Source organism: Macrosteles quadrilineatus, unplaced genomic scaffold (genome assembly GCF_028750875.1).
Source record: "Macrosteles quadrilineatus isolate MER2022 unplaced genomic scaffold, UCM_ALF_1.0 Scaffold_1__1_contigs__length_201487025, whole genome shotgun sequence".
NCBI classification, from domain to species: domain Eukaryota; kingdom Metazoa; phylum Arthropoda; class Insecta; order Hemiptera; family Cicadellidae; genus Macrosteles; species Macrosteles quadrilineatus.
The window spans coordinates 105,295,496-105,312,552 of NW_026542594.1; the positions used below are offsets into that span (position 1 = coordinate 105,295,496).

At 36.8% G+C, this 17,057-nt stretch overlaps 1 protein-coding gene across 1 annotated transcript in view; it reads left to right on the forward strand.

Annotated features, from left to right (window-relative positions):
* The window catches only part of LOC129004648 (short/branched chain specific acyl-CoA dehydrogenase, mitochondrial), an 87,213-nt gene that overhangs the window by 61,589 nt on the left and 8,567 nt on the right, over positions 1–17,057 (forward strand). Inside the window, exons 7-8 of the mRNA XM_054433225.1 lie at positions 2,390–2,572; positions 3,551–3,686. Coding sequence (XP_054289200.1) covers positions 2,390–2,572; positions 3,551–3,686 — 319 coding nt within the window. The remainder of the gene's footprint in view (positions 1–2,389; positions 2,573–3,550; positions 3,687–17,057) is intronic.

The following is a 17,057-nucleotide window of genomic DNA, read 5'->3' on the forward strand; positions in this document are numbered from 1 at the left end:
AAGACCTCAATCATGAAGATCGGACGTGTAGAAGAGTCAAAGAAACTTGGAAAAGAAAAAAAACAAATTTACCTCCCTTTAGAAATACATGGGGGACAAATTTCATTTACGTATAAGCCGAGTGGGACTGTCGATAAATATACTGATGCTTTATGTGAAATCTGTGCGTGCATACCTTCAATTTGAGACCTCAATAATGAAAATCGGGTGGGTAGAAGCGCCAAACGAACTCGGAAAAGAAAAACCAAATTTAACTCCCATAAGAAATACATGGGGAGAAAATGTCGTTTACGTATAAGCCGAGTGGGACTGTAGACAAATATATGCCGATGCTTGATGTGCAATCTGTACGTTAATACCTTCAATTTGAGACCTCAATCATGAAAATCGGTCGGGTAAAAGAGGCAAACGAAATCGGAAAAGAAAAACAATTTTTTTTTATGTATATATATTCTAACTATCATGATATTTTCGTGTTTTCTGGAACGTGCTGTAATTCACAAGTGGCAAACACCTAAAATCTTAAAGTACGTGTCAATACGAGCACAAAAATGTATATTTCAAAAATTCCCACCAGGGGGGGGGAGGGGGGGTATAGACCAGCCTCCGCTCTATTAGGTAATTTTCAAATCTTTCTTTGTATAGTTGAAAAGTTTCTTTGTTTGAGTCAAATTGTTCGAAATTGGAAATTAAAGTGATGTTGGATTGTTGAGTCTTTGACATACCTTGAATAGCTGAAGACAAGGTCTTGATTAATATTTCAAATTGTTCTTGGTTCATTTTGAAAATATATATATATAAAATAAACTTTAAAACAAATAGAAAACACACGTTAGGCTCTTCTCATCACCATTTCTGTTATGTATTGTAAGTTTATATATTGAAATGAATAGTTAAATAAATGTAAGTTGAAAAATGAGCCTTATTTTGTCACTGGTTTATTTACATTAATTGAATCACATTTTTTTTTAAATAACAGATGATTAAATTATTAAATGCATAGCAAATTAAACATAGAGATACAACAAGGGGTTTTTTTAGTGAGTAGTCTGATAATTTCAGGAGTCTCACACTGGCTACCTGTGTGCGTAAAAGCATTTTCCCTCCTCTCCCTAAAAAAAACATCTCAAATACTTTTGTATAAAAACCAGTAGGCCTACTATTAGTTCATTAGTAGGTTCATCTATTTACAACTAACTCAGTACATTGTACTTTGAATTGTATATTATCTCCATTGACCTGGCCTATTTTATGACATGTATGTATGTAATGGCAATAAACTATTTGAATTTGAATTTGAAGTATAACTCGAGTTGAATTGCTCGGAAGAAGCTGGAATTATTTCCAAACCGACAAGTCTGATTGAATGGTAACCTACGAATTTGCACTGATTACAAGGTTACAGAAAATAAACAAATCAAAGAAGAACACCATCCAACACACTTCGGATCAAAGATATTTTTCACCACACTGTGATGTTTTTAGCTGTTTTACATACGTTAATTGGTGGCTGAAAGTTACGTCTTGCTGGCCATGCCAGCTGTCATCGTCATTTGGGGACCGGCGATCATGAGAATATAACTTCGATTTCGAAAATTGCAATTCTAACAGATTGTTATATTATAACAGCAAAATTTATCATCCCAGAGAAAAAACATTTTTTTGAGACCCAAGTGAGGCCCTTTCCTAAGCCAAGGCCCTCGGCAATCTCTGTGTCCACCGTTAGGGAAATACGGCCCTGATTTGGGGGCCTATATTTGTGTGGGGCCTGGGTCAGACGGCCCCCCTCCCCCCCCTGTATGGATAAGATGGCATTGGAGGATAGTAAATCACATTGCTAATGGAAAGTAAACCAACTGCTGTGGTTATTAAAGCTTTAAAAATCTAATATTTTGAAAATATTGTAAACCAACTTATAAGGTTAGTACAGTAGAACTTTGATAACAAGATCTTCGATAACAAGTCACCCTTGATAAAAAGGGTCATTTTTAAATCCCCTTAAACCTATTTTACCCCTAATCACATGTTATTGCAAACCTCGATAAGAAGTCAACCTTGATAACAAGTCTTATTTTATAATCCCTATGAGAGTCTTGTTATCGAGGTTCTACATTGTATTACAAATTTTAAACAGCATAAAATTGTAACATAATTAAGGATTAAAACAAAATTTTTTCACACAAATATCCCCGGATACATTGAGTAACTTCCTAAATGTTTATGGCGATCGGATGAGTGGTTTAACAAGGCATAAAAGACAGATGGACATAAATTCATTTTTAAACAGCCTAAATAATTAAATTATAGAAATCATTTCTGGTTTAGGCTAAAGCAAAAATATTTTTCCTCAATGCTTTGTGCAGAGCTGTTATTTTGATTTGCTTCTCAGGTGCCTGAAAGTGCTATAGTAGGAGAGTATGGACACGGTTACAAATATGCTGCTGGATTCTTAAATGAAGGAAGAATAGGAATTGGAGCTCAAATGATTGGAACGGCCCAGGGGGCTCTGAATCACACTATTCCTTACACTTTGGAAAGAAAACAATTTGGACAGGATATATTTTCCTTTCAGGTAACTTCGTTTTTTTTTAACTACCGGTATGCTTTTTGTGGATGGCATTTTTGTATTAACGTTTTTTATTTCTTCTGTATTTACCACCATTTAAAATGTCAAGTGTTTTTTGTTTTGATTTTTAGCCAAATTCAACATTAAGTTACTACTATCTACTAAATATTTCAGGTATAGTTGCACTACAGACGAATCGTAAATATGTATACTTTTATCCAATACAATGCATGTTCACAAATTCAAGGAATACATCAAGATCATACATTGGCCTTTATACAAAGTTAATCACTTATTGGCATTTGCTCTCCAACCTTCCAATGAAATATTCAACAATAAATAAATAAATTTGAATCTTTTTGCTTAAAAGCAGACGTTATAAAAGTTAGGTATGTCAGTGGTTTATGTTACTTAAATGCTGAGGGCAGCTCCGTTGACCCGACTGGTAAATAAAACTCTATCAGTGCCAGCTCGTTTCCAATGCTGTACTCTGGGTGCAATCCTCTTTATCGAATTGATGGTTTGAACTTCTGTGGACAAGACAGGGAGTTTCAATGATAGCATTCACTGGATTGACGTTTTTTCTCTGAAATGTAGTATGCAATCCCTGTTTCATCTTCTCAGAGACAATGTGAATAAAAAAATTGTGACCATTCTTGTAGTAGCGATTTAAAACGGACAAAGAATACCCAATCGTACTTTGATAATTCTTCTCTTAAAATGTTTACCACCCATCTCACTCACAAGCATTTTTCCTACCTTCATCGGACAGCCTACACACCTTCAACATAACCTTCAATAAGCTGCCGGTGAGGTGAATTGGGTGAATGAGCAGAACAAATATTTTTTCAATTAAAAAACTGAATGATGGCCAATTATTCATAATCAACTCATTATTACTACGATATTTTTAGGGATTACTAAAGTATATGCTTTAAAGTGCATCTATTTGATCAAAATCTGATATGTATGTACATGATTCAGTCGATGCAGCATCAGATAGCCCAGGTGGTTACTCAGTTGGAGGCAGCTCGCTTGATGGTCTACAACGCTGCTCGTCTAAGAGAGGCCGGACTGCCCTTCCTCAAGGAGGCTGCCATGGCCAAGTATTACGCTTCAGGTTAGTCGTACTTTCACCAAACACAAGCCTTTATGTGCATGCGTAGTAAAAACCATCAGCACCTTGTGAAATCTAGAACCAACCAAAAAAGTTTGAACCAATACCATGGAGGAGTATATTGATTTTCATAAAATTCACTATGTGTAGGCCTATATATACATACAAGTTTCAACCGTTTCTTGCATTTAGGTGGTGCACTTGTTGTGCATTTTACAGGTAACTCATTCTTACTGTGCCATTGCATTTAAGGAAAAGAAATTGATATTTCATACGATGCGAAGAAGAATACGGTATACAACAACAGTATTTTGGAGTATGGTTGGTTATTTGAATTTTACTAGCAAAACATACTTGACATCAGTGGTGGTTCCAAGGGGGGAGGGCTATAGGGGCTAAAGCCCCCCCCTTGGACCCTGGAAAAATAAATTTAAACGTAAATTTCGTCCTTAAAACACGCAATGTTATAAAACAGACATCATCAATGTAGTTTTTATTAAACTTAATAAGTGATGGCAGAGTAGTATTAAGTTCCACATAGGTAAACTTTGTGGACAATAGCACAACGAATAAAACAATATTACGCTATGGAAAGTAGTACGAATCATCCAATTTTTACATCAGTCAGCTGTTGATATGCAACGGCAAAGGCGAGCGAGCGAGGACTGGGATACAGGTGATTTCCTGATGTTTCATAGTTAGTTGACAAATTGTCTACTAGCCATTAACTTTACACAGGTATCAATCAGCAATCAGTGGTAGCACCAGTAGCCTATTACCATTGACTATATAAACACTAGTGTTAAAGTTTATATAGTCAATGCTATTCCTGAATTTGATACTATACATATTATGACAGATCTATGAAATGGAGAAAAACGTAAGGTTAAAAAACGTGCCTACTTGCTTGCATGGCATATAACAGGTGAAATGGAAGGTTTTAGGACAATTGGGCACAGTTCTAGCCGTTAGAAATGGCTTTATAAAGTCACCATATGGCTTTTAGGAGATATGGCTTCGTAGTCTACAGTGTGCATATGTTTTGAAATTCATGAATGCATAGTTCGTCATAGTTTGATTTTTAAAATGACTACTTGCTCATAACAAAGACGAAATAACAGGTGAAATGGGAGGTGTTTGGACAGTTGGACAAAGATATAGACATTAATAATGGCTTTAGAAAGCCAGTAAAAAGCTTTTAGGAGGATATGGCCGTAGCCTACAATATGTTTTGAGAATTATGAATGCAATCGTCATAGTTGGTTTAAAAAAATGTCTACTTATTCATGACAAATAAATGAGGAAATGGGAGGTTTTGCACACAGTTCTAGACGTTAAAACTGGCTGTAGAAAGTCACCTAACGGCTTTTAGGAGGATATGGCCGTAGTCTACAATATGTTTTGAAATTCATGAATGCAATCGTCATAGTTTAATTTTTAAAATGTCAATTTGCTCATGACAAACAACAGGTGAAATAGGAGTTTATGAACAACTAGCTGTAACCCGCGGGCTTTGCCCCGTTTAACTTCTTAATTTTCAAGATGATCTCGTTCGCATGGCTCAATCACGTCCTGGTTGAAGTTCGTTCGCTACGCTCACTCACCTTTAGGTTGGAGCTCGTTCGCTACGCTCACTCACCTTTAGGTTGGAGCTCGTTCGCTGCGCTCACGTGCCTTCAGGTTGGCTCGTTCGCTACGCTCACTTGCCTTCAGGTTAGCTCGTTCGCTACGCTAACTCGCCTCCAGGTTGAAGTTCGTTCGCTACGCTCACTCACATTTGGTTGCAAATTAGCTGTTGTCATAAATGTAAAAGAAATAATAGTGCTGCACCCTGTTGGTAATCCTTGTAACTTTAATGCTATTGAACATCATAGAACAGAACCAACTTGTTTAATTGAAACAGCTGTTAAGATTCATTAATTCCATTTCTCATAAGGTTAACATGGGAAACTCCAGAGCCACTGGGGCGGAGCCGATTGGACGGATCACGAAATTGATGGTGTATAAACCTATTCCATGAAATTCTACACGTAAGGTATGTACCAAGTTTCGTGGCAATCGGTTCAGCGGTGTCTGAGTTTATCACTGCCAAACAAATATATATATATATATATATATACACAAACATCCTCTTTTATACTTATAGATTGGGCACGGTTTCAGGTGTTATAAATGGCTTTAGAAAGTCACCAAACGGCTTTGAAAATTCCACATTTTCCCGAGGGAGGACCCCGGACCCCCCTGCTTTGTTGGGGGGTGCTCCACACACCCCAAGCCCCCCCCCTGACAAGGCGCTAGAACCGCCACTACTTGACATGGATAGTTTTATCCAATGATACCTATTGAAATCAACTGAAGGACTCAAGAAATGCAAGAATATTCAGGACATTATTATCAGTTATTTAAGATGGGGACGCCACTATGTGCGTATTTTAACCCAAATATGAGTGAAGGATGAGTGGCGCGATCTAGTAGTCTTGTTAGTGACTAAGGCCGACATGTTCCTTAGACACAGCTGTTAATTAATAGCCCATACACCTAACGGCAACTAAGGGACCTACAGTTAATTGTGGAATCCGAGGCACATTTTTTCCTCGTAATTAACGAATTGGTCTAATTATTAGGATATTACTGCAGATAGTCGTAGTACTCACTAGTGCGGACGTTAATCCACACCAGGGAGCATCGCATCCACGGTGCATCCCTATAATTATCCACAATTCGTGACCTCCTAGTAGCTGGATTACAGGACGACGCCACCCGGTCTGGTTGCAGGTCAAAAACCTGGAAGCAAGGTCCACTCAATGTTTTTTAGTGTTTTCTGTTTCTTCAATACCTACATAATTAAAATAGGAAGGGTGCCACTTTATCACCCTTGAGCAAATTGAAATATTCAAGATGGCGGCCAAGATGGCTTAAAATCTGTATATCTGCTACGTATCTTTCCCTATAGAAGGGACAGGATAATCATTTTGTGCCTAATTTGATGTTTTATTTGGAAAATTACCCAAAATAATCCATCAATATAAGTTTTTAATAATTTCCACATTAATTTGTTGCCAAGTTCCCTTATCAACAATGTTACCTAGTATTTACTTGTCTAAAAACATTATAAATCAATGGTTTCTGAGGATAAGTGCAACATTCAAACAACACGGTCATCAAATTGGTTAACTTACAAGCAGTTCTCTTCATTGATGCTTGTGCTGTAAATTACTGTGCACAGTGCATTATACTTCTTCAGCAACTGTGAATGACTTTATCAACTGCTTTTGAAATTATAGTTTTCTTGAATTTTGAAAAAAAAAACACTGTTCTTTAGGCTAGTCGAAATACGGTCCAACATCAAACTTAAGGTAAAATAAATCAAATATATGGGATTTTGTCAACAAAGGGGTTAAGAAATATTATACTAAAAATCGAGAAAAATCTAAGTGGCAGAAAAGCCGCTATTTTGGAAAAAGCTTCCGCCATATTGGATTTATGTAAGCTTTTAGTAAAACATCAATAGTTTGACAACTAGGCGTCTCAAAAATGTGCGGTTTGTCTTAATAGCTTCCTCATCAAGTTTACTTTAAGATAATAACAACTTTTATACCATTTAAATATTGATTTATTTTAAAGAGACAGCTTTAAATAGAAACAACATCAAATTTCAAAGATTTTTTTAGTGAAACCTTTAAATGTTTGCAAATACAAACTCAGGTGATAAGAACAATCATATTTTGTGGCTCTTAAAAGAATCTGCATTCAATTTTGAACAATAATCATCATCATATCAGTTTGTATATTGCTTTGAAGATATATTATGGGATATATTTGTTAATTAGTCTTCAACTTGGAACGCGTGCTGCACCACAGTTTGGTTAAAATACACTTTGAGGTGGGAAAAATTGCTTTGAGAACATTTAAGCAATATTTTGGAATCATACATATAGGGCAATAGTAGTAGGGAAAAGCCGGTTCTGGACCAACCCCTACAGACCAGAGATTCATCATCTTTTTACTCTTCCATCCACTCATCGAAAAGCCGTTTCTGGACCAGCCCCCAACAGACTAGATTATGTCACTCCCCCCACTCCTAGTAGAGTATATATGTTTGTCCTACTCTGGGATCTAATATAGGCTGTTATGGGAGTCAAAATCGGGAGGTAACGAAGACCCACCACCACTTTCCCTAGTAGTATATATATCTGTGTCCTACTGGGGGAGTTTATATGGGCTCTTATGGGAATACCTCCCCACAAAATCCGGAGGTGTCCTCCAACCCCACGCATGGAGTATGTATGTTTGTCCTGTGCTGGGGTTTAACATAGACCTTATGGGGACAAATTCAACCCTTGCCTCATTACTCAAGGGCAAAAATAATATTTTTTTGTTTTTTATTTTCTTACAGTGATCTCCTAGAAATTGTTTACAGTTGTCTAATGATGTTTATGGAAATGTCATAACTGAATCCAGTTTCAGAAACTACGACTCCGTATGCTGTTGTTCCGGCATCGCCTTGCGCGGTCGCGATAGCATTTACGAAATCTAACTCAATCTGGATGTCACTTCTCGAACGATCTGTGCTCATGGGTGGAGATGAGTGTCTATCACCAACAGTGGATAATCATTCTTGAACTCTGAAGGAGATACAAACAGATTGGTGTCTCCAAAGTTCACCAGACGTTATCTGACCAACTGTTCGTACAACAGTCTCCATTTGCCTTCAGAGATGTGTATGTTCTGCATTTCTTGAGGATAACGTTCTCCGTTTATTTTCACAGCGACATTTTTTATGTTGCAACTATCAAAACGGGAGGGAATTTTCTTCTGGTCATTCCAACGGCTGGTCATCCCACAATGACAAATTTCGGGTTGTATACATTTCTATAAACGTTTGTGATATCGAAGTTGAACGAGGCCCAGAAAACACTTTTTTTCTCAATACACTGCCACTGGTAATAGTTGTATACCAATTTGCTATGATCACTCAAACGGGTCAACCCATCGATCAATTGAATCTTGCTGGTGGCCGTATACTTGACTAACGGAACTCGAAGAACGAAAGATTTGATTTCGACTTTTCCATCCTCTGGTATCGTGTCTGTTGTGGCTGATCCTTTCCAAACGAATAGTGCATCGTTATCTTCAGCACGGGTGAATACGACTTCGAATCCACCTTTGTACATAGCATACCGTAGATGATCGAAGAAGCCGAGACCGAGGTGGGCAAGGGTACCGATTACTTCGAAATTGCCTCCACCAGTGAACGTGGATACAAAACCACAATTTCCTAGAGAGTTCTTGTTTGAACTGGAATAGTTGAGGATTCCCTTGACTGTGCTTGTGACACCAGGATAGTCGACAGTGTCGATTGTGGTGTTGAATTTCTTGAGTTCAATTCGAGTAAACAGAAACGGTACGAAATTGTCTATGAGTTTAATGTTTGTTTTATCGGCATAAGCAGCCCCGTCAGATTTCTTGACGACTAAACCACAAATGTGAAATTGTATTCCTGAACCGTAAAACGTGTCACCGTGATCGAGTTTTAAAACCGTGTAATTATTTGGAGTGTTGAAATTGGGTTCAGACACCAGCATGACAGAGCGGTATTCGCTCTTCACCACACCGCTTGAAAACTGATTGTATGTAGCATCCATTTGTGTTGGTTACTTAATAATGGTTGAAAAAAATATACTATGTTAACATTACGATTTTACTCTTTAGACCTTATCCTCAGTAGCGAACTCAAGAGCAGTGTATTAAATCCGTGGTTACGTTCGTGTTCTTCGAGGAAATCCTTAGACACGTTTTGATACTTAATGATGTAGTACCAATCTACGTTTCCTGCAAAATCGTGTATGAATGATTCAGACAGTGTTTGGTATTTGCTGACCACATACCAGCACTCGTTAAAGTTGATAGCCATTTCCCGGAGGAAGCTCTCATCGAACTTTGTCCTCTTCAGTATGGCATACCAGTTTACGCGATGGAAATACGTGCATAACATGTCGATGCTGAAATCGTAGTTTTCGGATAGGAGACCCTAGTCGAGCTCCTTAGCGTACTTCATAATGAACTCGTCTGTGAGAACGCCCTTAGGTGCTTTCGCTTCCCGAGAAAGAATCTTCCACGCGTTTTCCATGTTGTACTCTTTCTCTCACTTATATACATACGGACGTTACTAGTCCGAGACCGAGTTTGCGCTTCATCCACATAGCGCCGGTCGTACCGAGTGCGCCAGCGCGTTCGTTCAGATCGGCGTCAGAAGACGTGACCCTTTTCCAAGCAGTGTCTTGCAATTTCTTATCTGCCACCCATCGGTCTTCCGCAAGCCTATGATCCCAATACCACATGTCATGTTTCTTGCACGCCTCGTCTAAGGGGTTAACTCCTTTGTCACCACGAGCCAGCCGATCAGATAGCTTCGTACCAGGTCCACAATCAGGGCCGGTTTAACCCATACGCGAACTAAGCGGCCGCATATGGCGCCACGAAAAATTGGCGCCGTGGCGCCAGCGGAACAATTTTTTTTTTTGTGAACAACGTAATTTTGTTTATTTTTGCTCAGAGTTCAAGTATTCAATGCACCACAATAAAGGCATTTATTCTGTTTGTACCAACAGAATATAAAAAATGCGTATTTGTACAGCGCTACAACTCAAGGACTCAATGCCATTTTTTGTAGTTTCGATTTGTAGTGAGCTGACGCTCGGCAGTCGGCAGTCGGCAGCGTACTACAGCGCGGCGCCTGTGGGTTTCATTTCATGACTCATGTTCTGAACCACATTCTGATGTTCTGAACCAGATTGATACCAACTCTGCAATTAAAGAATTTGCCAAGATCAAAGCTAGGAAAATTAATTTTTAACTGCTAAGAGCTTTTGAACTGTTTTGTATTCTTTTTGTCAAGGTAATAAATTTGGTTTTTCATGTTTTCTTCATGTTTAATGTGTTCAATTAAAAATTCCTCTCTTGTCATCTATCTACACCTGTTTTTCATTGTAATAGGCTTTAACTTATATTGTATCCAAGTTATCCTGTAATAGTATATTACGTTACTAGTCCTGAAAATAAGTGTTTACCGGACGAGTGTGGTCGTTCCCGTGGGAGACGGTCGAGTACGGGATTACCATACGAGTCTGGTTAACACATTTTGGACAAGTTACGTACGATAGTTTACGCCATACTACTAAATCTGTACAAATCCTTACATATTACCATCAACTAAAGGACTAAAAATCACTAGTCATAACCTTTAAGAGAGGTTATGTTTTTGTTTGTAACCACTCATTGTCACCCAGATACAGTGTAATCAGCTGATTTGTGTCCGGTAAAACTCATTACAGTACAGTAGTACGCAATGAAACCCCATTTGATTAAGCTGGCGGCAAACAGCTGTTTTCTGGACTAAATCCTTGTGTGGGAAGTTCGTCAAAATAGTGTAGTGTGGCGTAAAAATTGTTTTCACATTTAGAAATAAATTGTTAACTTAGGCCGTGATACTCGTCAAGCATGACGTCACGATAGAAGACGGCAATGACGTAGGTATTTATTTATTTATTTTCCAAGGAAAGATTAAAACAAGCAGCTGATCACAAACGGCAAACATTACGTCATTACCGTCTTCTATCGTGACGTCATGCTTGACGAGCATTACGGCCTGTTTTTTTTAGTGTAGCCTTGGTTTTGCTAAAGTTTATACGATGAGTAAAAGTGTAAAAATGTTAAATTCCTGGGAATAATAAACAGTCTTTTATTGCAAGTATTCTTCTAACCTAAACTTATAAAAAAGTTCTTCCCAAAATCTTTGGGAAAAAATTCACAAATAGAGTTAAGTGGTAATGTTCATGGGTTGAGGGTGGGTGGTGGGGGGGATTCTAAGTGGCGCTGATTCGGGTGTTCGCTTAACTCTGAAAAATTCCTAGAACCGGCCCTATCCACAATAATTGTACGCATCGAGATTCCAACTACGTGGAGCGTGTAGCTTAAACGGTAAACTGTTGATTAAGTTGTTCAACAACCCCGATCCTTGAATAGCATGTTCAGGTAACGCTGACAGACAGCGTATGAGATACTTAAATCCGTTTGGTCGTTCGATTAGCTCCTGCATACGGTCGTATATAAATTTCACGACTGATAGCTTCTCGTTGTAAAAGTTATTGTTTCCAGCAGCCTCCTCAGCGTGTATGAATTTGAGCCGACTGATCAATTCGTTTAAATCCTTTATGTACCGATATTCGATTGGTGTTTTGTCATCGTACCGTTTCAACCCAGACCCAACTGTCTCTGTGGGTGTTGATGAAGTTGGGGTTGCTGGTTTATTCATCTCGTCCCAAATGGGTTTGATCATCTGTTTCCACTTTTGACCCTGACTTGATTTCGGTCGTCTAGTCGAGGGATCGTTCTTTTGATACAACGAGTTGCATGTCACCAGAATTTCCTTATACGAATTCCAATCGTCAGATGTGCACTCGTCAGACTTAACAAAACCTTTATTCATCAAGAGTTTCCAAAGACCTTCGCTGCCAACAAAACTTTTACCTGACATCACTATATCATCATAATTAAAGGTGATTGGTTCTGATCCAATTTTCAAGCGTTCACCCGACACATCATAATAAATACCGAACTGTGAATCGCTTGCACGAGGTAAGTATCTTGCACCGACACTGCCCAAATTGATTACATTTGAGTCCACCAACTAACTGATTGATTTGTTCAGAACGTTTTCAGTTTCCACTTCATCTTCGTTATCGAAGGGAATTTGTTTACAATCTGGGTACTGTATACTCTTGGTCTAAAGCAAGCAACCATTTGATTGTATTTTTGCTTTTTCAACCACTCCTTTGTCTTCTGTTCTAATAAATCATCTTTTTCCTTTTTCTCTTTTATTGCATCGGTAATGGCTTGATATTTCTTTTCCCTTTCTCGTTGTTCCTCTCTTTCTAAAATGTGTACGTTAGCAAATTGTTGTTGAAGTCTATTTTTGACATTTTCTAGTTGCTTTGCCTTGGTGACAGTCAAAGGTTGTTTTTGGACATCTCTTGTAATAATTGTGGTGGATGGACTTTTTGTTGAAGACGATACAACTGATATCTCTTTAAGTTTTTGTTCACGTTGTTTTTGCTCTTCCCATTCAGCGTCATGAAACTTTTTCATCAGGTTACTCTCAATAGCTTCAAGTCGTATAGCAGCTTTTGCATCCATCATAACCTGTGTTCACTTATATAATACGTCAGAAAAAACGTGATATAACGTTTCTAGTCTAAAAACGACATATCGATCGAAAAACAACATTTCAATAAAAAAACGTGATATAACGTTTCTAGTATAAAAACAACATATCCATCGAAAAACGACTTTTCAATCAAAAAACGTGATATAACGTTTCTAGTCTAAAATCGACATATCGTCGAAAAACGACTTTTCAATCAAAAAACGTTATATCGTTTCTAGCTTAAGATGTGACATTTCACATTGAGGTTGTAAACATCGTTTTCTTCAGCATGCATTTATATTTTCCAGAGTGTGCTTTTTAGTGGTATTGATGGTTACAAATCCATGTTGTTCCTGCCAACACCGACGACAGAGCTTTTCAAACTCGGATAACGATATATCGGAACCGACAAAATCCTCATGAATACGTGTCAAGTAATGCTTGTTCTGTTGAAACACACACAGCAGATTTAGGTTGTTACGGATTACTTGCATATCGACACGACCATAGCTCTGACTCAGGTATATGCATGATATATTTTTGTGACGACCTCTGATGTAATAGTCTTTGATTTTTGATTGCTCATCAAGTAAACAGTCATCAAATACAACCAGTGAATTTTGTTTGCATTCATCCAATGGAACCAAGTCGGAACAATCAGAGAAGAAGAACGCTATTTTACAACCGAGGATTTTCTGAACTCTTTCATAGTGCTTTTATTAAATCAAGATACGCTGGTTGTTCTATTGATCGACTGAACACGTAGAGATGTTTAAAAGCTATACCATCGTTGTTGTATATGAGGTTAAGCAGTAAATTGGTTTTTCCACATCCTGATGGACCAACAATCAAGCAACGAAGTGGTTTTGGGAAAACGCCACCTCCAGCCCTTTCACCATCTCTACAGTAGACGTTTATTTCCATTGTCTTTACTTATAACACCACTCTGTCTTCATAGGAAACTCCTTGACAGCCTAATGTCTCACTCTATTGATTTAAACACCAAGTGTGTTTGCGTCAGTCGTACTGATCATAGTCTCGACTCTGTGTAGACGTTTAGACAGCTCTGAGAATTCAACTCCGTTAATTGCGTCATATGCACTGTTGCTGCGACTGATGCCACAGATCTTTCTACCTCCTTTGATCTGAATACAGTCTTTTGTGACTTCGAGACCTTTCAAAATACCATCAACTTTATCATTTACTTCTTGAAGCTGTTCTTTAACAACCACATCAGTCTTATCTATAGCTTTTGCAACTTTCACTATCCTTTTGTTCTTGGCACTAATATAATGTTTCTCGAACCTGACTTGTTTGTTTACTTTGGAGGTCAGATCCATTTTTACCTTATCAAACATGTTATCTACCTGAGAAATAAATTCTCTTTTCATGTTACTGATCTTTGAACCTGTATCGTGCTTGCAAGTGAATTCCAACGATGAAAGTTTTTCATTTACTTTATCTGTTGAAATGCTACTTTGGTTAGCACTGCTGTCAGTCAGTTCTTCTCCGAACCGATCGAATTTAAATATAGACATCATGATGCTCTTATAATGATACCAAGTACACCAGGTTTTCAACATTACTATTGAGTATCGGGTTGTTATCTTGATCAAGTTGATTGTTATGCAGTGAATTGTCCTCAACCCAGGTTTCAAATCGACATATAACCTTTCCTTTGGTTGTTCAGATATCTTATACCCATGTGGAACTTGAGGGAAGAAAGTGTATAGCAGTTCAGTTGAATGTCATCTAAATTATTCGAACCTTTAAGTTATTATTCAAATTTATCTTTTATTTCATTTTAATTTCAACTCCACACACCATTGTCAATCCTTTCATTGTAACTTTAAGCCTTTTCTCATTGCATGTTTATTAATTTGTTTAAATAAAACACCTTTTGTAATTCATATATCTTTGTTAATTTATTAACTTTAAACATTTGTAGAATAGGCCTAGCCTAAATTAATATTGTGAGGTGAGTTTACACTAGCCGCTATACCCGTGCCTTGCAACGGGGTTAAGATGCAGCAGAGACAATTTTGGTTCCTTGAAAATAATATCAAGCAGCTTGAGAACGCTAAATATAGAACAATTATTATGTTCCCTAGATCTGCTGTATATAGATAGAATTTTATTGATTTACTATTAGTATTAACTGGCTACATAAACATAACTGTAAAAAATCCATCCATTCCTTGTATCACAGCTTTTTGTTTCTGCTTGGTACAAAATCAGCTGTTGTCATAAATTTAAACAATTAATAGTGCTGCACCCTGTTGGTATTAACTGTTTAATGCTATTGAACATCACAGAATCAAATTGTTTAGTTGAAACAGTTGTTATGATTCTTTAATTCCATTTAAATATATAAGTACTCATAAGGTAAACATGGAGAAACTCAAAAGCCACTGAGGGCCGTTTGGACGGATCACGGAATTGATGGTGTATAAACCATCACCATTAAAAAAAGTCAAACATGACAGATACTCTCAAAAATCACCCCACTTTTTAAATCAGGTGATGCACAAATTGCTTCTAACTACAGGCCGCTATCTTTACTGTCATCCTTTTCCAAATTGTATGAGAGAGTCGTTGCACAGCAATTGACAAAATACTTGGAGTCTCACGAGATTATTTCCAATGAGCAACATGGCTTTAGACAAAACAAATCAGTCATAAGTGCAAGCACAGATTTCATAGAATCAGTCATTGATTCTATAGATAAAGGCGAGCAAACCGTAGGAATTTTCATCGACCTCAGCAAGGCATTTGATAGTGTTTGTCATACCAAATTATTAAGTATTCTTTCAAATTTTGGAATAAAAAATAAAGCTTATGATTGGATCAAATCTTATTTATGTAATCGAACTACTTTTGTTGAACTGAAATACGTAAACAAATATAATCAACTTATATCTTGCCGTTCCAGTAACAGTCCGTTGAAATATGATGTACATTCACTATTGTATTGACACTATTGTAGTTCTTGACGAATTAACAATAAAGAATATTGTATTGTATTGTATTGTATTGTATTGTACCACAAGGATCTATATTGGGACCTTTATTCTTTTTATGTTACATCAATAGCTTAGCTAATTTCAGTGATCAAAGTAAAATCACTTTATATGCAGATGATGTAAATATAAAACTATCCGGATACCATGCAAATGATATAGAAATATCTTCTTTTATAAAACTTAATGCAATCCAACAACATTTAGCTGATTTAAACCTTTTATTAAATAAACAAAGAACTAAATATATTAATTTTTCCGCTTCAAATAGGAAAAGTGGGTCTGTGGTAAAGAATGGTCTTAATGATTCCTTTATTGATGAAGTTAAGGAAACAAAATTCCTTGGTTTAACTGTTGATAGACTTCTTAGCTGGAACACTCATGTATCTCAAGTTTGTAAAAAAATGTCAACAGGTATTTTCATCCTTAGAAAATTATCACCATTTTGTGATATTAAAACCCTTAAAGCAGTTTATTTTGCTTTTGTGCACTCTCATGTCTCTTTTGGTTTGTCGGTTTATGGTAACACCTCTAATGAAAATTTAAACATGATACTTATATAAAAAAAAAGCAATAAGAATAATAATGAAACTTAAGTGGTTTGAGTCAGCCAGAGAACATTTTTCAAATTTAGGAATAATGACAGTTTACAGCCAATTAATCTATGATCTGATTCTGTGGATTAAAAAAAATCAAAATAGTCATTGTATGCTAGGTTTTAACCACAGATATGAAACAAGAAATAAGAATAATTTTTGTTTTAATAGACATAAGCTAACATTTTATGAGAAGAAGCCAACATATTCAGGCATCAAATTTTATAATTCATTACCAGACAACATAAAATGTATAACTGATGTTGGGTCCTTCAAAAAGAAATTGAAGTCATTTATTATTGTTAAACCTTTGTACAGTTTTAATGAATTTTTTTAAGCATATGTCGTCTGTAACAGTAAATTTAATTTCTTACAGTGATTATAATTTTAATTTATTATTGTATTATATATACTTGTACATTACTAGTTTATAATAGTACTTGTTGACGCCATTCTGTACTCTATGTGTACATAATGAATAAAGAAAATTTTGATTTGATTTTATTTGATTTGATATTTTACAACAAAAATTTCTCGGAGTGATCATTGACCA